General features: G+C 36.9%; 1 protein-coding gene across 17 annotated transcripts in view; it reads right to left on the reverse strand.

The window, feature by feature from the left end:
- CADPS2 (calcium dependent secretion activator 2) overlaps positions 1–22687 on the reverse strand; it is a 518420-nt gene that overhangs the window by 219093 nt on the left and 276640 nt on the right. For all 17 annotated transcript variants that reach the window (XM_078059524.1, XM_078059520.1, XM_078059523.1 and 14 more), the window contains one exon: positions 5411–5550. In XM_078059524.1, the coding sequence (XP_077915650.1) occupies positions 5411–5550 (140 nt within the window). The remainder of the gene's footprint in view (positions 1–5410; positions 5551–22687) is intronic.

Raw genomic sequence — 22687 nt, forward strand, 5'->3', positions numbered from 1 at the left:
GAATACAAGGCATTTGGAAAAACAAAGTTGGCTTTATGGCTTATTCTTTTTTATCATTCTATAACAGTTACGCTGATGTTTATAAAGTATCACAGACAGACTTCTCTTCTGGAAGCTGAAAGCTGTGTTTGGGAAAAAATTTATTTATTTATTTATTTTTTTATTTTTTAAAGATTTTATTTATTTATTTGACAGAGAGAGACACAGCGAGAGAGGGAACACAAGCAGGCGGAGAGGGAGAGGGAGAAGCAGGCTTCCCGCCAAGCAGGGAGCCCAATGTGGGGCTCGATCCCAGGACCCTGGGATCATGACCTGAGCTGAAGGCAGACGCTTAACGACTGAGCCACCCAGGCGCCCCTGGGAAAAAATTTATTAAGAACCTAGCAAATACTCTTGTCAGAAGTTTTGGCAAGGCATTAAGAAGTGGGATTTCTATGAAATTAAGAGTAAGTCAGAATAAGGTAAATTCACATTGGGAAGGCAAATAGACCTACATATAGGTTCAAATGTCAAAACCCGGTTATTTTAGACAAGGACATGTAGGAAAATCATTCTAAAAGGTCAACTTAAATTAAGAATCAATTTTTTCCAGGGAAAAAACAGACCTTTCTGTAAGGCCTGGACCCTCTCAGCAAACGCCACCTTGACAAAATTAAGATCTTCCTTCCCTTTGATCATGGACTATCCCCTAAACAAACTGCAGATGATAAACCTTAAAATCATCAACAGTGCAGTTTTATTAGAGTGCATTCATTTCATTTTATGAGCAAATGCCAAGTTTGACAGCATGACACCCCAGCCCCTGAATGCATGGCTGGTCGGCTCTCTGGGAAAGCACGGGACAACAATAATGCAGACAGCTTGGTGCTTACGCTGTTCTTCCTGCTGGAAGCTGAACTATTGTCTCTCCCCTGAAGCAAGAAACAGGCCTAGTGCCTCTTAAACCTGTATGATATAAATTAACAGAGACTTTTATAAATGACAATTACAAAATATTTCAGTACATCTGTTTAATCAACAAATGTTTAAATAGCCAAGCATGATTCTGCTATAAAGAGAAACAGGAGATTTATGGGACAGTGCTTTGGCTAACATTTTATCTTCCCAGTTCTTAACTGTGACAAAACTATTATACAGTTATACACTCATGAAGTTTTTATTTATTTTTTCCTATAAAATAATCAGTTGCATGCAGACCTCAGATAGAAGCAGATCATCTGCCTTTACGTATTTGTGACAGTTTAATTTTCTTCTTTCTCCTTTACCATTGTAGAATTGTCATAAGAATCATTTGTTTTATTTAGTTCCATTTTATTTTACCTTTCTTTTGACTGAAAAAATAACACCTGATTTAGGAAAATGTTATTTAATAAAAACAGGAAGAGTATTCTGGGATTTAAGTTAATACTGTTACTTAGCCACTAGGCTATGCCAAAGGACAGTCCATTTGTTCAAGAACACTTCTGTCTTCCAGCTACCCAAAAAAGGAGGAAAATAAATTAAAAAACTGGATATGAATTATTTAACCATTCAAAACCTAGCTGGTAATTCATTTAACAGATGTATATGAGTTTATATAATTAGTTTATAGGACATATTCCAAAAGAATAAATGAGCCCTTTTTAAAAAATCAAATCTATGTCATGTGGTAATGTCCAGTTTGGTTTAAAAGAATGAAATCATCTTTATGTTTATTTTATTCAAAATAAGTGTATTTTCATTTATATGTAGTCAATCCTATTTTTTAAAAAAACTATAATGTTTAGTCATGGACTGATTAGTTATCAGAAACATGAGCTTTTTATCAGATATATTTTTCTGCTTATAAAAAGGTTATTTAGGGCGCCTGGGTGGCTCAGTTGGTTAAGCGACTCAGGTCATGATTCCGGAGTTCCGGGATCGAGTCCTACATCGGGCTCCCTGCTGGCAGGGAGTCTGCTTCTCCCTCTGACCCTACCCCCTCTGTGCTCTCTCTCTCACTCTCTCTCAAATAAATATAAAATCTTTAAAAAAAAAAAAAAAAAGGTTATTTAAAAAGGCAACAGTTGAGAACCAAATACATTTGTTTTAGATATTTTTCACATTAAAATTCTATTCTCTATTCTCTAACTTATGTTTAGAACCCTTTGTATTTCAACTTAGGAATGCAACTTACTGCCATTTTTCCCTTAAAACTCTAAGGACCATACTATTCTTTTCATCATCATTATTATATTAATACCTATCCTTGACTGCATACTGTGGGGGGGGGCACTGAGATTCAAAGAGGTCTAAGAAACTCACAGTGCAGTTGGGGACACAAAAAATAAAACACTGATAAAATAAATTGAAGGCCCACACAGGTGCTATATATATGTGATGAATATTCATTACATGTTATAATAGTTCACATAAGAGAGGCCCACATTCTTAGAACATCCAACAGGTTTTTATAACTAAAGACCCAGAGGATTTCAAAGTCTAGTTCTCAAAAGTGGTCTGAAGATAAAAATCCATAACCCTCCCAATTTATTGTTTAATCCACTTGACAAGTCTATCTGTAAGAGGGGTTTGCCATATTTTAAAGATAAATTAATCTTTTTTTTAACTTGTCTCTTTTTCAATTATTCATTACTCATCTGTTAATTATTCATTATAGGATGAATTATTGACAGAACACAACCCAGCCCCAAAGCAAAATGCTATTAATCTACTACTCATATCCTATTATCGCTTTGGCATATGACAGAGTACTTGGAAGAAAAAGGTTAGTGGACTTCCTCTTCTTAAATGTAATTAAGTTCAGTAAAATCCATTTACGAGACACTGCAGAAAAAAGATGAATACAATTATGATGTAGGTCAAATCATGTTTGCCCATATACACAAGGGTGATAGTTAAAATATTTATGTGTTTCCACAAGCACCAAGGAACCCAAACAGCTGCTTGCGCTAAAGCACGTGTACCTGCCCGTGGGGATAAACTGCCAGGACAGCAATGTCGAAAACCTTTAATTCTGGTTGATCATCATCATTATTATGCCCAATATGGACATTAGCTTCTACTGAATCTCTATTATGAAATATGATATTCTTAATTATGCTGCATAACATACCAACTAGCAGGACAGCATCACATGTATTTTCAGTTCTAGAACTCCTTCCTTTTACATACTATAAACTGCAGAGATACCTGAATGTCTAGAATTGCCTATTGGTATCTTTTAGGAATGGCAGATAATAATTCACGTGGCTGGATCTAAAGCATTACTGATCTGAATCCAAGGTGAGTTCCTGGGCTTTCTATATTAAATTGAGAGGCTATTTTGAGATTACAATGTTCTTTAGTGATCCCCTTCACCGGTAGTCTTCGACAGAAGTCAACTCCAGACCCATCCTGGGGTTCCTGACTTAGTCAAGGGCTCAGAGATAAGATATAAACCAGTTCTCCTTCAGTGCAAAGGATTAAAAAAAAAAAAAAGAAAAAGAAAAAAGGAAAGGAAACCAACCAACCAAAAAATCAAGTCTTGGCAGGGGTTTGGACTGCCCCACCTGCCCTGGAGCATTCTAAAGGAAGAAGTTGCCAAAGAGGAGAGCAGGGCTTTCTTCCCACAGAAGTGAAAGGCTGCAGAGCTTGCCATGTGCCCAACCTCATGTTTAGTGTCTTGGTTCTTGGGACACTTTGAAGGCTCCAGGGGTATTCATCATGGTGACGGCCATTTGTAAATTAAAGACTATGTTGGAATTATAATACACAGGTTCCAATTTCTTATGGATGGTGCCCTTCGTCAAAAGAGACTGATATAAAAATAGTAGAGAAATAACTGCAGTGCCTGGAATATATGTTCCTTTACACCTAACTCTAGACTCTACTAGTCTCTAAGCACTTTAGGGTGGTAATATTCTCACTCTCTATGCCAGCTGTACCCAACTTGTCTTCATTGGCTAAAAGTCCTTGCAGAACTCTTTATTGCCCATGGATATGCTATGTCATGTGACTGGGATGCCCTTCCTCCTCATTGCCCACCCAAATTCATACTTCAAGTTTCATCTCAAAAGTCAGGTGTCTTGTGAGATTTTCATGACTGATTGTAGCTAAAATCAGAAGTGTTCTTTCCACCAGTTCCCATTCATCTCTTACAGCACTTACCGTTCACTATTATAATTACTTGTATACAAGGCTGAATCCCTGACTAGCCACTTCCTTTAGGCCTGAGATGGTATCCCATTGAGGTTTGTTCTGGGAGGAACAGAGTAAGCGCTCAATACATGCCTGCTAAATAAATCAATGGTGAGCAGGTAGAGGGAGGAATGAGAAGAACTCTAAATATTAAATCCCAGGAACTCCATCTGCATTATGAGCTGAGTCACGGTTAGCCTTTAGTTTGTGTTACTACATTGAAGATGCCATAATGCGGGCTACATTTTCCTTTCAAAGAGCCCACCCTCTGAGCTGTTCTTCCCATCATTGAGCCTCATTCTGCTTACACATTGCCCATCCAAACCAAGGAAGCAATGTAGTCCTTAGTCCCTGTTAGTCATCCAAAGAATCCTTATCTTATTGACTCATCAGTTAACTCCGCCACAGTGCTGGTGATCTGGCTCCAAAGCCAGCAGATGGCACCTCTCCACACAGGAATGCACGTTCTTAGACTCTTACGTTGGTTGCTAATCTCAGAGGGAGCCACTTGAGCAACTGCTTCTCTCCACTGTGAAAAAAAAGGTTGCATTCCTTCCTAATAACTAACAGCCCTGTGCTGGGATTTGACTGTAGTGAGTCCTACAGGGTTCATCTGAGAAAGACCCAGGTTTTTAAAAAACTCATTTTATTGTATTCAAGAGTTCAGACCTGTTACCTCACCAACTACAAGGACAAAAGAACCCTGGCTGAGATGAGGGCTGACCCCGGCCCACGGAAGTCCCCAGGAAACAGGCTTACCCACCAGCATCGGTTCGTCCAGGAGCGATGCCATTTTCCACTCACACATTGGATGAACACTCACATCCCTCCCTGACAAAACTTTCACAGCCTCCTGGAGTTATATCTGAATGACATTTTAGCTTTAATATATTTTATGTAAGTTTATTTCTGGAGACCTGAATGCTATGCTAGTTTCAACCATCATATATTTTGGAAAGTATCTCTTAGAGGTTATCTCCATCTATCACTACTCTTCATCAATATAAATGATGTAGAATACCACTGCAATCGATTACCAATATGATGTTAGCATGGAAGCAGTTTTCTTAACTAAATACCCATGTGTTTAGATATAAAGGTGTCTAGGAGTTTAAAAAATTAAGCTATTCCATAAATGCCATTTTGGGGGAAATTCCATGATATACTGGTTCTGTCAGTAAACTGACAAAAATAATACATTGAAATTAAATCCAGTAATTCAGGAGAAAAAGATCTTCAAGTACACACTCACCCACTATGTTTCATATGTGGTGGTTTATCCATTCGCACTGCTAATTTGATTTTTAAGTCAGAGTCCTGGCTATTTTTTGGAACTATCATTCGGTGCAACTCAGCTGACTTGGAGCTATTAGAAGTTGGGTATAATATCACCTGTGAAAGACAAAAAAGAAAGAAAACATTTAAGTGCACAATACAGTGTCTAATGATTGGAACGGAAATCTTTTCTCTGCTTTCCTGTTTAAAAAGAAGGTATCATGCCCAAATGTGTCTAAACCATTTGACTCCCACCACAACAGATGGGTTTTCAATACAGACTCATTTATCTTTTTGACAAATATGTGTTTTCATATTATCACATAACGAGTTTTCTTCCTATGTCACTTCATAATGAGGTTAAGAGCACAAAGGCTACAGTTGAATTGACAGTTGAGAAATACTTGTTAGACACCTATAATTTCAAGACTATTCTAAACTCCTTAGGACAAAAGTTCAGAAAGAAGTATTTTTTGAAATTACCGATAGCATGTTTAAAAGAGTAAAACCAATTATTTTAGGCAGCAAAAATATAACTCGTATTTTAATATTTTCATTGTAAAATAGTATTAAAGGAAATCAACTCAGTTAGAGATGGAAAAGACTGATATCACAGCACATTTTCTGCCTTAGATCAATACCAAAGGATTTTTTTCCCTGATAACATGTTTTAGAAACTATGAAGATATTATGACTGAAACAAAATAATTTTTAACAAAACCTCCAAATCACCAAGTGATTATTTCAGAACTCGACAGCTTCACAAAGCCAACACAGAAGAAAAGCTTACTCTTCATATACAAGCCTACCTCATCTTAGTGCATTTCACTTTCTTGTTCTTCACAGATACTGCATTTTACACACTGAAAGTCTGTGGCAACCCTGCGCTGAGCAGGCCTACTTGGTGCCGTTTTGCCAACAGCACCTGCTCACCTCACGTCTTGTCACATTTTGGTAATTCTCAAAATGTTTCAAATTTTTACATTATTATATTTGCTATGATGTCTGTGGTCAGTGAACAACTGTAATGTTTTGGGGCATCACAAACCATGCTCATGTAGGACAGCAAACTTAAATTTGTGTTTATAAATGTGTGTTTTCTGACTGCTCTACTAATTGATTATTACGCTGTCTCTCTCCCTCTCCTTGGGTCTCCGTATTCCCTGAGACACAATAATATTGAAATTAAGATACTAACCTTACAATAGCCTCTGAGTGTTCAAGTGCAAGAAGGAGTCACGTGTCTCACTTTAAATCAAAAACTAGAAATCACTAAGCTTAGTGAGGAAGGCATGTCACAAGCCAAGACAGGCTGAAGGCTAGGTCTCCTGGGCCACACTGTCATTGCAAAGGGAAAGTTCTTGAAGGAAATTAAAAGTGTACTCTAGTGCATGCACAAGGGATAAAAAGCAAAACCACCTTATTGCTAATATAGAGAAAGTTTTAGCGGTTGTGAGAGAAGATCAAATAAGCTACAACATTCCCTAGAGCCAAGGCTTAATCCAGAGCAAGACCCTAACTCTCTTCAATTCTATGAAGGCTGAGAGAGGTAAGGAAGCTGCAGAAGGAAAGTCTGAAACTCGCAGAGGTTGGTTCATGAGGTTAAAGGAAAGAAGCCGTCTCCATAACATAGAAGTACAAGGTGAAGCAGTTAGTGCTCATGTTGAAGCCACAGCAAGTTATCTGAAGATCTAACTAATAAAAGTGGGAACACTAAACAACATATTTTCAATGTACATGAAACAGTCTTCTATTGGAAGAAGAAGTCATCTTAGACCTTCATAGCTAGAGAGGAGAAGTCAATTACTGGCTTCAAAGCATCAAAGGGACAGGCAGACTCTTATTAGGGTCTAATGTAACTGGTGACGTTAAATTGAAGCTAAGGCTCATTTACCTACCATTCCAAAAATCCTAGGCCCTTAAGAATGATACCAAACCTGCTCTGCTTGAGCTCTATAAATGGAATAACAAAGTCTTGATAACAGCACATCTGTTTACAACATGGTTTACTGGCTATTTTAAGTCCACCGTTGAGACCTACTGCTCTGAAAAAAAAAGATTCCTTTCAAAATATTACAATGCACCTGGTCACCCAAGAGCTCTGATGGAGATGGACAATGAGATTAATGTTCTTTCCATGCTTGCTAACATAACGTCCATCCTGCAGCCCATGGATCGAGGAGTGATTTTCACTTTGAAGTCCTATGTAAGAAACACATTCCATAAGGCTAAAGCTGCCATAGATAATGATTTCTCTGATGGATCTAGGCAAGGTAAATAGAAAACCTTCCCAAAAGGATTCACCATTCTAGATGCCATTAAGAACATTTATGATTCATGGGAAGAAGTCAAAATATCAACAGTAGCAGGAGTTTGGAAGAAGCGGATTCCAGTTCTCCTGGATGATTTTGGGAGGTTTTAAAACTTCAGTGGAGGAAGTAACTGCAGATGTGGTGGAAACAGTAAGAGAACCAGAAGTAGAACCTGAAGATATGACTGAACAACTATTCCCTGAGTTACAACAATATTGAAATTCGGCCAACTAGTTACCCTGCAATGGCCTGTAAGCATTTATGTGACCGGCAGAGTCACTCAATATAGGGCTGCAGTCTCCTGGTAACCTTTAGCAGGTAAGGAGGTACTTCTTGTGGACGAGTAAAGGAAGTGGTTTGAGATGGAATCTACTCCTGATGAAGATGCTGTGAAGACTATTGAATTGACAACAAAGGATTTAGAATATTACACAGACTTAGTTGGTAACGCAGTGGCAGGGTTTGAGAGGATTGATTCTAATTCTGAAGGAAGTTCTACTGTTTGTAAAATGCTAGCAAACAGCATCGCATGCTCGAGAAATCGTTCGTGAAAGGAAGAGTCCATCAATAACGGCCAACTTCCTGTGGTCTTAATTTAAGAAGTTACCATGGCCACCCTAACCTTCAGGAACCACCACCCTGATCAGTCAGTGATCATTGACATCAAGGCAGGATCCTCCACCAGCAAAAAGATTATGATTTCCTGAAAGCTCAGATGATGGTTAGCGTTTTTAGTAATAAGTATTTTTTAATTAAGGTATTTACTTTTTAAAGACAATGTTATTGCACACATAAGAGATTACAGTATAGTGTAAACATAACTTTTATATGCACTGACAAACCAAAAAACTCATTTGACTCACTTTATCAGGATATCCATTTTATTGCAGAACTCTGGAACTAAACTCACAGTATCTCTGAGGAATGCCTGTACATAAAATGATATATTTTCCCCACTTTAGTCAGTCATAACATTATTTAGACATGGCCTATATCCAAGCCTTGATATTTTTAAATGGGAGGACTATATTCTGAAGGATAAAGATATGAAATGCAGTGTGTATTTTAAGCCACTCTTATTTTATACCAATGTGAAAAGTAAACCAACCTGAAATTTCTATGTAAATGGAAGAATTATAAACATGCTCAGGTATGCTAAAATGTTCTTACAGCAAAACACGGCAACTGAATTTGGCATGCTCTGCCAAAAAACAAAAGTCTTCATTTCCATGTATAAGTGGAACTATTCACAGAGAAATTTTCAAGCAAAGCTCTTTTTCTCTCTAGGAAAGGCAACAGTCATAAAAGCTACTTAAACTATTCTCAACTTCCAAGTTGTTAAATGCAACTACTATTTTGAGACTTTTCTCAAGCCTATCCTAAAAGCCACAGCTGAGTTGAATCCAGCATATCTATACACTTAAGCATGTAAAGGCACATCCAGTAACAGATAAAATGGCATTTGTGGTATTTTAAAAAATGATATTATAGAAGTAATCCATTCTGACTGCTAAAATATCCAATGGAATATTTTACAGATTCTTTCTTAAATGAGAGTTAAAAAAAAAAGTGATAATTTTTGGCTCAAACCAGTAGACAAAACAACGTTATTATCAACTTAGGGGAAGACTCCAAAAAAGAAGCAAAGACTAAGAGCTGTATATCTACCCTCTGAAACTACAGCTGCCATTTCCCTAGCAATTCTGGAAAGCTTTTTCTCGTTCTCCCTACCACATCCTTTTATCCCCCAAATATATTTTGGCATGAGCCACCTAAAGACTTTATTCCTTTTTAATTCTTCCTTCTTTGTTTACACAAAAATTGGTATTGTTCCAAACTCCAAAAGTCTTATACAGGATGAGAATATTTAAATGAAGACTTTTGACCATTTTCTCATTCTCTAAATGATGACAGTTACTAAATAAGGTCCCAAAACAACTAATTGCATCCGATCCACAAATTAAGGATAATCTCACTATTGAATCCCATCATTTCTGTCACATTTTAGTTCCCTAATGTGTACTTTTAAGTGAAGTCAGTGGAAGGATTTACTGCTTATCTCTGTTCAATTAAACATTTGACGGCCCATTATGTAGGGACACTCAAAGGTGAAAGAATACGGATGGCTCAGATCCCTCAGGGAGTCCATAGTTTCTTCTTATCAGAGCTAAGATCTCAGATACTATCTGATGATCTTACTTCCTCTTACTGCACTTCTATCCCTAAGATGTGCCAAAGTTTTCTGATTTTGTCAGTCTCTGGGTTTACTCACTGTCATTTCTTTGGTGGCTCTGTTCTATCACATGTGAAGCTAATACCCTGTGTTACATTTCTTCCTTTTGAAAGACCTAGAATTGTCTGTTTCTGGGGACAAACATTGACACATGTAACAAATGGAGGTCCATACATATGAAATACATTGTTTGTAAAAGAACTGTACTGATAGATAAACCCTGAACTTAGTCTTAACAATGACTGTAAGGCAGTTTCCAGGCCCCCAAATTGCACATGCATGAAGTGGTCATGGTCCTCTACATGATGTTGCCACAGATGTTAACAGACAGGCAGCGGCTCCCCATGTGTAGAGCCCAAAGGGCCAGGAGCAATAAAGGACAAGGAGTTCTTTTTCAGATGCAGAACAAGGGTCTAATCAAGAGATCCTCAACACTGCCAGGACAGGATTTCAGTGCTGTCCCTGGACAACTATTGCTATGGATTTTCCACTGTAACCTTTTTTTTTTTTTTTCTTTTCCCCAAATGGGCTACTTGGCCGGCAGCTCTCCTGCACCTGTTCCACTGCCGTAGACTGGACTGGTGCTAAAGCAGGGTGGGGAGGGGAGGTGCACAGTAGGTGGGTAACATGATCTTCAGTTCACAGGTCACCAGAGCCACAGCTGGGCCTGATGGAGACGCTGGATTCTGGCCTGGCTGAGACTTTGGGTTGATTCCCTGGAGTTGAAGTGAATGTGTTCTCTGTGTAGGAGGAAGGGGAACACAACTATTCTCATCTTTGGCTACAGGGGGCTAACTACTGCCGGTCATCTGTTTACTAGGATTCGTGCTTTCCCTAGCACAGAACTTGCTAGAAGCAGCTAGTCAGCCAGAGACTGTATTTTCTAGCTCCTCTTGTATCTAAGTAGGGACATATGAAAGTTCTAGCTAATGGAATATGCAGAGAAGTGGTAAGTGTCACTTTGGGGAAAAATGATCAAGATACAGGTATGCCTTCTTCATCCCTTTTTACTCATCTGCTAGCCACATGCAGAGAACTCCAATGCTCTAGGAAATGAGAGCCATAAAATAAAATGGAAGAAACTACAGCCCTGAATCACCGCATGGAGGAAACGTACCCCACCTCTCAGGAACGCCCATCGCAAACTGTTACACAGGTGTTACTGTTTTGAACTCGTGAAATGTTTGTTGCAGCGTTTAGTAGGACCCTAAGTAGACATTAACAGAGTTTGGCATCCAGGCTCTTTCACAGGAAAGTGCTTACAAATTTTAAGATAAGCAGTTCTACTTGAATAGGACTTGGCATAGTAATTAAAATATTTAACAGATATAAAAATTTACTAAGGATTCTGCTATATTCCAGGTTTACATCTAAATTTAAATTATAGCTCTGTACAAAATAGTTACCTTCTTCTATTATTTAGCAAAGTTGCCTATTCTTTGCTATTCACTTCTCTGAACCTTTCTATACACATTTCTGCTTCTAGCTTATTTTTGTCACCAACGCTTTAAATGTCTTGTCACTTAGCATGACACATGTTATGATTCCTTATCTTAAATATAAAACCAACCTATCATCTTCATAATAAAATGTCAACATTACTTGCTATCTTTGCAGAGGTGTAATGAAAAACACAAATTTTTTTAGGTTTTAAAATTCTGTCAAATTTAATATACAGAAAGAAACCCTTAAGAATGAAGTGTAAATATACATACATACATAATGTTTAGAATAATATGAGGTTCGTGGGATTTTAACATATATTTGTACAAGCTGACACCTCTACACTGTTTTCCTCCTATTAAAATATATTAAAGCCAAGCCCTGTACATTTGTGCACATTTCGCATGATTTTAACTTTGTGACCTATCCATTTAAGGCCTTCTAAATTTCTAAACAATTTCAACAAAGATCTGAAAAATGTAAAAACTAAGGGGAAAAAATCTAGAACTAAAGGGAGCTAGATAGGCCCTGGGGCTAGGTAAGCAATTCATTGCCCTTTTCTATAAATAACTGTTAGCCTAGAGGAAGAAAAAAGAGTATGTGACCACAATAATGGCATTTTAGTCTCACATTAAAATAGAGATACATACTTGATACAATTCTAGCTCAAAGATGGGTGCAACCAGCAATTCTGGAAGGAATCAGGACAGAATGCATAGGGAAATTACTTCCACTTGGGAGTCTCAAAGAACCCGTAAGAATTACAAGGCAAGACATGGGGAAGAAACTGAGACAAAGACACGAGGCTGTTGGAATTGAGCCACCCTAAGAGTGGCCCTCTAGAAAAAGACACACAATCCTATGCTAATATTCTTACTACTATCTTTGGTTCTCAAGCCCTTCCCCAAGCTTAATTGGTCAGCTCCTTTGTTCCCTGAACCTATCCCCAGGCAGCTTCCATTGCTTGCCCCCCACCCCAAAGGACTTCAACCAATACAAATGCTCATTAGATCTTCTGCCATGTCAATTCTCTATCTCATCAACAGGTAAGGGGAACACCAACAGACACATGAAAAGATGCTAACATCACTCTTCATCAGGCAAATAGAAATCACAATATCACCTCACACCTGTCAGAAGGACTAGGCTCAAAAATATACAAAATATGTGTCGATAAGGATGCGGAGAGAAGGGAAGCTTCTTGCACTGTGAATGTAAGTAGGTGCAACCACTGAAAAGAGGACTGGCAGTTCCTCAAAAAATGAAAAATAGAATTATTATATGATCTAGTAATTCCACTACTGGTATTTATCCAAAGAAAACAAAAACACTAATTCAAGAAGATGTACATACCCCTCCATTTCTCGCTGCATTATTTACAATAGCCAAGATACGAAAGCAACCCCAGTGTCCATCAACAGATGAATGAAGAAGATGTGGTACATATACACAATGGAATATTACTCAGACATAAAAAAGAATGAGATCTTGCCATTTCAAACAACATGGGTGGACCTAAAAGCAGTTATGTTGAGTGAAATAAGTCAGAGGAAGATCAATGCCCTATGACTTCACTTACATGTGGAATCTAAAAAACATACAAAACAAAGAACAGAAAAAAACCCAGACTCTAAAATACAGAGAACTGGTGGTTGCCAAGGGGTGGTGGATAGGAATATGGGCAAAATCCTGACAGGGATTAAGAGGTACAAACTTCCAGCTATAAAATAACTGACAGAGATAAAAAGTACAGCATAGGGAATAGAGCCAATAATACTTTTTTAAAAAAGAAGGTGAAACACAAACTTTTAAGGATTAGGAAGAGAACTCTATAATTGAGACTAGAGGCCAAGGAGGCAGAAAAACCAGAATGTGATACACAATATTCAAGGTGGACAGTGTTTCAGGAAGTAGGAAATGGCCAACAGTGCCAAATGGCAAATGAGAGGGTAAGCACAGTAAAAACGGAAAAGGGTATTGCTTGGTTTAACAGAGAAATCACTCAAGATCTCAGCAAGTTATGTGAGGCCAGACTGTGATAGTTTCAAGAACACAAATCTGAGGAAGAAGAAAGCACTTCATTTAACTCTTAGCTGATCAAGATAGGGCAGGTTGGACAAGATCACTTCGGCTAGAAGAGCCCTGTTTGCAAAGGTAGGGGCAGTAAGCCAGGGAGGGTGCAGAGGGTAAGGAAATGGGAAGTTGTGCTAACAGATGAGAGCAGAAAGGAAGACTAGGAGTCAGCTGTAGAGGTGCATGTTTTGCTAAGGAGTTTATAGGTTATCCCATAACATGCTATTAAAAGATGCTTTTAAGCCAGGGAATAGCAATCACATTTTTATACCCATGAGTAAAGAATAATCCCCCTCTATCCAGAGGTGTGGTGAGGTGTCCTAACAACCGAGAGATGAACTGGCCTTAAAAATACATCTTTGAAAAGGAGTAAGAAGAGAGCAAAAATGCTATTAGCTTGAATCATGTTTTAATTTGTGATTAAAAATCCTTTTTGCTGACAATCAGATGTCCTTGAGACAGAGTTCTATAAGGACACATGAAAGGGAACATCTCAGATAAGTAGAGCTATCTCTATGAGAGACCTTGACTTTCTGGGTTCAGTTGACATTTTTCTATCTTTCTCCTTCAAATGACAGAGATTTTACACTTTAGCTAAGATTCACAATGACTAAGAATTTATACTTTAGCTAAGGTTCACAATGTGAACTTTTCAAGTACCAAGTACCTTACTGAGAGCTATAACCTTGAGAGAAAGACTAACTGAATTTACTTCATTTCAATAAATTTGTATTTAGCACATATTAATAACTAGGATATATTTTCTCCAATATCAGAGCCTCTGTATTTTCAGTGTGTGGAGAAGATAAATCAGAAGATTTTTCTGAGAGAAATCTACATCCTTAGTAACATTTTCCAGTGTTTTAATACACTTGAGGTTGCTTTGTCTAAATTATTTCCCCTTCGATTTAATATCACCGCTTCCTGTCCTACTTAGTTGAAACAAAGAACACCTGCTCACTCTCACTAACACAATGCTCTTTTGTGTACTGAAAGATTAGCATTAAGTCTTCCGTCAACCTCATTGTCTGTAGGCTAAATCCAGCTCCCTTTATTTTCAAAGTTGGAAAGAATCCTGGAATTTACAATATGGAACTGATCAAACTCCCAACCCCTTACCAAATGTGTACTTGGTCTGACAGAGAACCATTCAACTCCTTCCTTCTGTATCATATATATATATTTTTTAAAGATTTTATTTATTTATTTGAGAGAGAGAGAATGAGAGACAGAGAGCACAAGAGGGAAGAGAGAGCAGAGGGAGAAGCAGACTCCCTGCTGAGCAGGGAGCCCGATGTGGGACTCGATCCCGGGACTCCAGGATCATGACCTGAGCCTAAGGCAGTCGCTTAACCAACTGAGCCACCCAGGCACCCTGTATCATATATTTTAATAAGGCCCTTTTCAAATAAAACAGTAGAAAAAAAAGTAGTATCTTGATTCAGTACTTTTTCCTGACATTAACTTGTTAAAAGATGGAGTTTAAAAACCTTGTTATTTGATTGATGGGGGCTGAGGAGAGCATATGGAAAAGAAAAACCAAGGTGGATAAATTATTTCTAAATCTCTTCTGAAATCTCTACTTCATAATGAACCATTATATGAAGGGGCTCTTAGAACGCATTTAGTAGACTATGCTCCCTGAAGGCAGAAGCCATTGTGTGGTAGAGTATCTCCTCTGTGGCTTCTAGGTTGATGTAAGCCAGTATCTTCAGTAAGCCCTTCTTCACCATGATTCCCCTTCATATCCTAGAGGAGCCACTTACCAAGTATTTGTTGGTTGGCTGACTGGATAGATAGATGCTCAGATAAATTAGAAATAAAAATGCAAACCTAAAATTGATACTTTAACTGAGGTGAAAAGAGAAAAGGGCTTGCCAAATTTGGTAACAGAAAATGACGGTAGTAATTCTGTAGGCCAGATTTTGTATGCCATTTACTTGCCAGTCTGTAAACATTTATGAAACTCTCATCTTTCGATTCCTGTGATAGATAAAGTTTCCCAAAGATGTCTCTACACATCCTCATCTCCAGAAACTATGAATAGGTTACCTTATATGGCAAAAGAGAATTGAGGTAGCAGGTGGAATTCAGATTGCTAATTAGCCAACCTTAAAATAGGAAGATAATCCTAGGTTATCCAGGTGGGACCAATACAACTACCAGAGTTCTTAGGGAAGAAGAAGGTAAAAGAGCGGGTGTTGGAGCCATGAGATGCAGGAAACGCTCAACTGGCCAGTGATGGCTTTGGACATGGAAGGGGGCCATGAGCCAAGGAATGTAAGCAGTCTCTAGAAGCTTAAAAGGTAAAAATAAATTGCATTCTCCCTTAGATCCTCTGGAAAGGAACTCCACTCTGCCAACATCTTGATTTTGGCTTACTGAGATTCATTTTGGACTTCTGACCTCCACAAATGTAAGACAATAAATTTGTGTTGTTTTTGGTAATTTGTCAAAGTCGCAACAGGAAACTAATAGAGACAATAAAGGCTGAGATTTGATCACAAAAGAACACTAAATGCAGAGATTTGATTAAAAAAAAAAAAAGAACCCTAAATTTACCTTTTAAATTTCTTCTGCCAAGTGTGTGATTTAAAGATATTTTTACATTCAGACTTCTATCAGTAGCTTGTCTGATTACTTAACAAGAGGTTTTTGTGTGTGATTATTTCTCTCACATTCCTGAAGCATTCTGCTTATAAGAAATCTTCTGAATTTTTCTGTTTTGTTAAAGTTTTGACTTTCCTTATCCTATAAACTTTTTAAATGATTAATCATGAGGCTGATTATTTTGGTTACTGGAATGAAGACCATCATGCATATATTTCTAACAAATTTAAAGTTTCATATACCCAAATGATCAAGGATTATTTCTTCTATTACAAAGTCTTTGTTGAAGATTTTGAAAGACATAGTCAAGGCTGTCCTATATTTTTTATGGCTCAATTAAAGATATTGGCCTTTATTCATCTTCATACATCACTTTTATTGCTTGTAAGGTGTCGATTTCATACTTCTCCTTGGATGGAGCAATATATTCCATCACAGCTACATCTGTGTTTTTTAAGACTTATCTAGACAGAAAAGCATCATTGTTATTCTTGATCTATTCCCCTCAACCATAAATTATGAATAGCAGTAACCTTTATACTTCCTTACCAATACAGTTGCTATCAGAGGATACTGCATGAGTAGCTTTATCGCGTTTCTTTTTACTAGTCTTGTTATAATAATGCCTGGCATTTATAAAGAACCTTTCAACTGAATGCCTCAAAGTACTTTGTGAAATTTAAATTAATTCTCACATCACCCTTAACAGATAGGCATTACTCTTGTTATGTAAATAACTTGACACTGAAGTTAAATGAATAACTAAGGAAAATTACTCCAGGATAACAACAGACACGCTCAATGTTACATCCCTCCTCCTCAATCCAACAAATTATTCCCTTAATTATTTCACAAACATTATAATAACTAACGTAGCTTTGTTCTTGCTTGGGTTATTAAATACTGTAAGAATACATATGTATGTATTTATCTATTGATTTAAGTACTGTAAGAATTTTTAGAGCCAAGTCAATTGTATTTCTGTGAATCCAGAACATACAACGGTAGGATGGGAAGGAGGAAGTTACAGACTACGTCTAAACTTGGGTAACTCCAGCTTCATCCTTAAATATATCTGACAGACATTCAATATACAGTAAGATAGAGGGTGGTGGAATAAAGGTCAGGGCAGAGAATGAGAAGTTAAGTGACTTGTCCACTCATCCTCATGGCTATCTTAACAGAGCCAAGACCCGAGTCAAGTTCTTCTGGAAGCAGGTTTTAAACTTCTCAATTTCTGGTGCTCAAAAATTAAGCTGAATCTTGTACCTTTTACCTAAAGAAATTGTTTTTGACTCAAACACTACAGATAATAACTAGTAGGGAATAGAAATACTTAGCTTTTCTGTACTCGTGCTAAACACCATGAAGGTGAATATTCTTAAGTGGCCCCAAACAGCTCCAAGATGCATAGGAACTTCCTTTCTTAATGCAGCAATTGTAAGAGGAAGTTCGTAATGGACCTGAGGATGTTCTAACCTGCTTCTCCCATGTATTAAAAGAGATGGGCTAGAACCTCACTCTTCCTGTAGGATCTAAACCATACATTATTCTGCAATTGTTTCAGTTTATCACTTGGTAAGGAAGCTCAGGCATTCAAAGGGAGTTATGCTACTGTCTACCACAATTTTGCATAGGAGGAATGAAACTGAATCAGGCAAAGTTCAAGAGATTCATTTGTTCATTCATCTTCCCAACATTAATTGGACATGTATTGCAGGTCAGTATCATTTCACCAACATCTAATAGGTTCTATGTCCTAGGCTTCCCCTTTAAAAGGAAATGGAAATACACTATTGTAAGTTTTTTACATGACACACAGTCTTCTAGTATCACTTGAAGTTACGCTGTGATGAGTTAAAGGAATGCCTAGAATAAGTTATTGATAATAAGCCAACAAAGAAAAAAATGGAACCATAAAAACATTCAATTAGTCTAAAGAAGAGAAAAAAGGGAATATAGGACAGGAGAGACGGAACAAATAGCTAAATGATAGATTTAAACTTAACCATATCAATAAATCATAATAATGATTAAAAGATTGCCAGACAAACCTGAATAAAAAATAGAGACCCAATTATACATTGCTTAAATAAACATATTTTAAAAGTAAAGAAATAGATTAAAGGATGGAAAAGATAACATGCTAACACTGGTTTAAAAAACCTGGAATGGCTAAGATAAAGTAGATTTTAAAGCAAAGTGCATTACAGGGGATAAGGAAGGTCATTTCATAATGACAAAGCAGTCAATTAATAAAAAAGGACATGGAGATCATTAGTATTTATGCACCTAGCAACAGATCTTCAAGATACAAGAAGCAAAAAAATGACAGAACAAATCCAAAATTATACTCAGAGACTAATACCAATTTCTCAAAAATTGATTTAAAAAAGGTAGATAGAAAACCAATAAAGATATGGCAGATCTGAATAATAATTTGGACTATTTGACTTTTTTGAAACACCCTATTAAACAGTGGAGGAATACATAGTCTTTATAAATGCATGCAGAACATTCACCAGATGGACCATATTGTGGGTGATAAACTAAGCCTCAGTAAATTTTAAAGGGATCAAAGTTCTCTAAGTATATTCTCCAATCATAACAGACTTCAATTAGAAATAACAGAACTCTGAAAAACTCTAAAATATGTGGAAACTAAATAATGCATGCTTAATAACCTATGGCCAAAGGAAAAAAAAATCAAAATAACACATAGTATTTTCAAAAGGATGAAAATGAAAAAGAAAAGATAAAAATTTGTGGGATGCCACTAGCACATTAGCAAATGAGCATTTATAGCACCAAATACCTAGTTTAGAAAAAATAGATTTTTCTCAAATCAATGCCTTCCACTTTTAAGAAATAGAAAAAGTATTATAAATTAAACCCAAGATACATAAAAGAAATAATAAATATCACAGCCCAAATAAAAATTAGCAGAAGGAACTTTATCAACTTGATGAAGGGGATCTACCAAAGAACCCTACACAGCTAATATTATACTTAATGTGGAAGAAAGACTGGATGATTTCCCCAAGAGATTGAGAACAAGATAAGGATGTCCATTTTCAGTACTTCTATTCAACACTGTATTGAAGGTTCTAGTAGGTATAATAGGCAACAAAAAGAAATTAAAACCGTCTAGATTAGAAAGGAAAAACAAAGTGTATTTTTAGACAACAATACTGTCTATGGAAAAATAATCTACAAAGTGTTACTATAACTAGTGAGTTTAGCAACACTGCAGGATAGAAGATCAATACAGAAAAGTCATCTGTATTTCAACATACTGGCAATATCTAATTTAAAAAATTAAAATGATACCACGTAGAATAGCATCAAAAATATGAAACACTCAATGACAGATAAGGTTAAAAAAAAAAAAAAGCAAAACCTTGCTATGAGGAATGAAGCAAGACTTAAATAAAGGGAAGGATATACTATATTCATGGGTCTAAAGACCCAATACTGTTGATCAATTCCCAAGTTGATCTACAGATTCAATGAAATCACAGTCAAAATAACACTGAATATTTTTTATAGAAAGCTACAAACTGATTTTAAAATTCATAGGAGAAAGCAAAGAACTTAGAACAGTCAAAGGAACTGAAGAATAAAAAACAAAAACAAAGCTGGAGAACTACCAGTCCTTGATATCACAGACTTATGATAAAGCTAATCAGAGCAGTGCACCATTGGCATTAAGACAGGAAAATAGATCAATGGAACAGACTAGAGAGTCCAGAAATAGACCCAAAGATACATATACAATTGATTTGCAACGAAAGTGCTAAGGAAATTCAGTGAAGAAAGTCTTTTCAATAAATAGTACTAGAACACCCAGATATTCATATATCAAAAAAGTAGACTTCAATCTATACATAGCTCTAGCTCTAGATATAAAAAAAAATTAACTAAAAATGGATCAAAGATCTAAATGTAAAAACCTAAAACTGTAAAACTTCTAATAGAAAAGAGAGGAGAATTTTGACCTTGGGCTAGGCAAAGATTTCTTAGATACAGCACCAAAAGTATGAGCAATAAAAACAAATTCACAAGTTGGACTTAATCAAAATTAAAAACTCCTGCTCTTTGAAACACACTGTTAACAGAATGAAAAGACAAACTATAACTGGGAGAATATTTACAACACATATCTCTGAAAAAGGAGGTGTAAACAATTTATTATGGTCTTTCCAGACTCAAGAACAACAAGCAACTCAATTAAAAATTGGGGATTCACTGGGGCATTTGAGTGGCTCAGTCGGTTAAGCGTCCAACTCTTGATTTCAGCTCAGGTCATGACCTCAGGGTCATGAGATTGAGCCCTGGGACAGGCTCCGTGCTGGGTGTGGAGCATGCTTAAGATTCTTTCCCTCTGCCCTGCCCCCAGCTCATAGACGCATGCACTCAAAAAAAAAAAAAAAAAAAAAAAAAAAAAATGGGGGATTCATCAAAGATGACATATGGACGACAAGCATGCAAGAAGATGTTTAACATGATTACATTAGTTTTAGAGAAGGGCAAATTAAAACCATAATGAAATAACACCACACCTATTAGAAATAAGAGATAAGTATAGTGTATGTGTCTAATATCTGTTCTTTCTGGGAGAGAGGAAGACCTCTATTACTATGGGGAAACTGAAATGTCAACTTCTGCTAATATAATCACCCACATGGACCCACCATGGAGGATGCCTATTTTTTTTTTTTAATGTTTTATTTATTTATTCATGAGAGTGAGAGAGAGAGAGAGAGAGAGAGAGAGGCAGAGGCAGAGGGAGAAGCAGGCTCCCCGCCTAGCAGGGAGCCGATGCGGGACTCGATCCCAGGACCCTGGGATCATGACCTGAGCCGAAGGCAGACGCTTAACCCTCTGAGCCACCCAGGCGCCCCGAGGATGCCTATTTATAACCTGTTCACCCTCCTGAATGTGAGAAAGAAAATGCTTTTCTTTACTTCTACACTGAAGATGCCAGCCAACTCCTTAGCAAGGGTCTGAGGTAGAGTCACTAACAACTGAAGCACGTTATTGGAGGCTTCCTTCCTTCGAAGTCAGACTCTGAATGGTAAATCTTCTCTAACGCTTCACAGCATGTGATTAATGAGCCAGACATAATTAATTGCAGCGAGAAAAAATATTTAGAAAGAATTTGTGTCATGTATGAATTATCTCTGGTCCTCCACCTGTCTGTGGTCCTGCCTCTTGTCACTGGCATGGCTCTTGAGATAGGACAGCAGAGTCCTATGACAAATGGCTACATGAATGGACTAAAGGAGGAAGGAGACATTTTCTGTGATTTGCAGTTTCAGAGAAGCTACACTGCTTGCTAAAACTACAAAAATTACAGTCCATAGTATAGGGTGAGTTGAATTAGGCACATGAAATGCCAAATGAGTCTCCATTCCACTCTGCAGTAGAGGATGTTAATTCACTGGTCACGATAACAGTCATCCAATGCTGGCAATTTCAATAAAACTAGATATTAAGTTCTGCTTTCAAAGTGAAGAAAAATACATATCATGATTTCACTAGCAGCTTCTCTAATGCTTGATTCATATGTAGATGAATCAAATTCATATAATGCCGGAAACTTTTTTTTTTTAATCCTCAAATATAAATTTCAACTGTTTGGAGTGAAGGAAAAAACCCTAAAGTCATTTTTACTAAGTTAACTGCATATTTATTTTTGAAAAGTTAGGATGCTTACTCAAAACATCTGTAGTCTACTCCTAATTTATTACTTTGTGTGTTGAAATCAGAAGTTCTATGATAACTGTGTATAAACCAGGGAATCAAAGAAATGTTTAAGCTCGATGGGTTCTAACCAGTTATATATGGGATATCCAATTAAATATGCTAAGTTTGGCTAAAATAATTAAAGTAGCTCCTAAAAGTTTTAACATTAATGAAGAACTTAGAGAATTCAACTCACCCAAAGCTGTACAAATGAGAAAAACAGAAAAGGATATGCTCCAGAAAAACTAGAGGGGCAAGAGAGAAAATCAGACTGAGCAGTTAGACCTCCTGATGGTATTTCTCTCCCAAGAAGACAGACCTTTTAACACACTACTATATCACTTCTCTCTTGTCAAGTTTCAAAAACAAAAATCATGCATATTCTGATCACTCTTCAGATAGATCTCCTTTGATGCTTCGTAAAGCAAACAGAAGAAACAACTCAGTGAAAAAGGCAAATATAAGCTAATTTTTACTTGCTACACCAAGCCATTACAAGCTGCTTGAAATATTTCATTTTAATGGAGTAATCAATTCAGCAGTTCTAATTTATCTTAATATTTAAAATGTATCTGAAATCAACGACCAGCTGCTGTTTCCATATAGTATTTGTATTTGTAAAACAAACATGATGACTGTCACTGTGAATTATGAGGTATCAACATCTCAAGAAATGTTAAATAGAAGTAGAGCTATTCGAACAGAAAAAGTGAGAGAAATACACGAAATGAAAACCGTAATTTCAAGAACATTACTACTCTCAAAATGTATATCTAAGAGGTAAGCAAACTGTTAAGTCTTTTGCTATCTTAAAATATTATTTAATCAAATTAGA

Source organism: Halichoerus grypus, chromosome 12 (genome assembly GCF_964656455.1).
Source record: "Halichoerus grypus chromosome 12, mHalGry1.hap1.1, whole genome shotgun sequence".
In the NCBI taxonomy this organism is placed as follows: Eukaryota; Metazoa; Chordata; class Mammalia; order Carnivora; family Phocidae; genus Halichoerus; species Halichoerus grypus.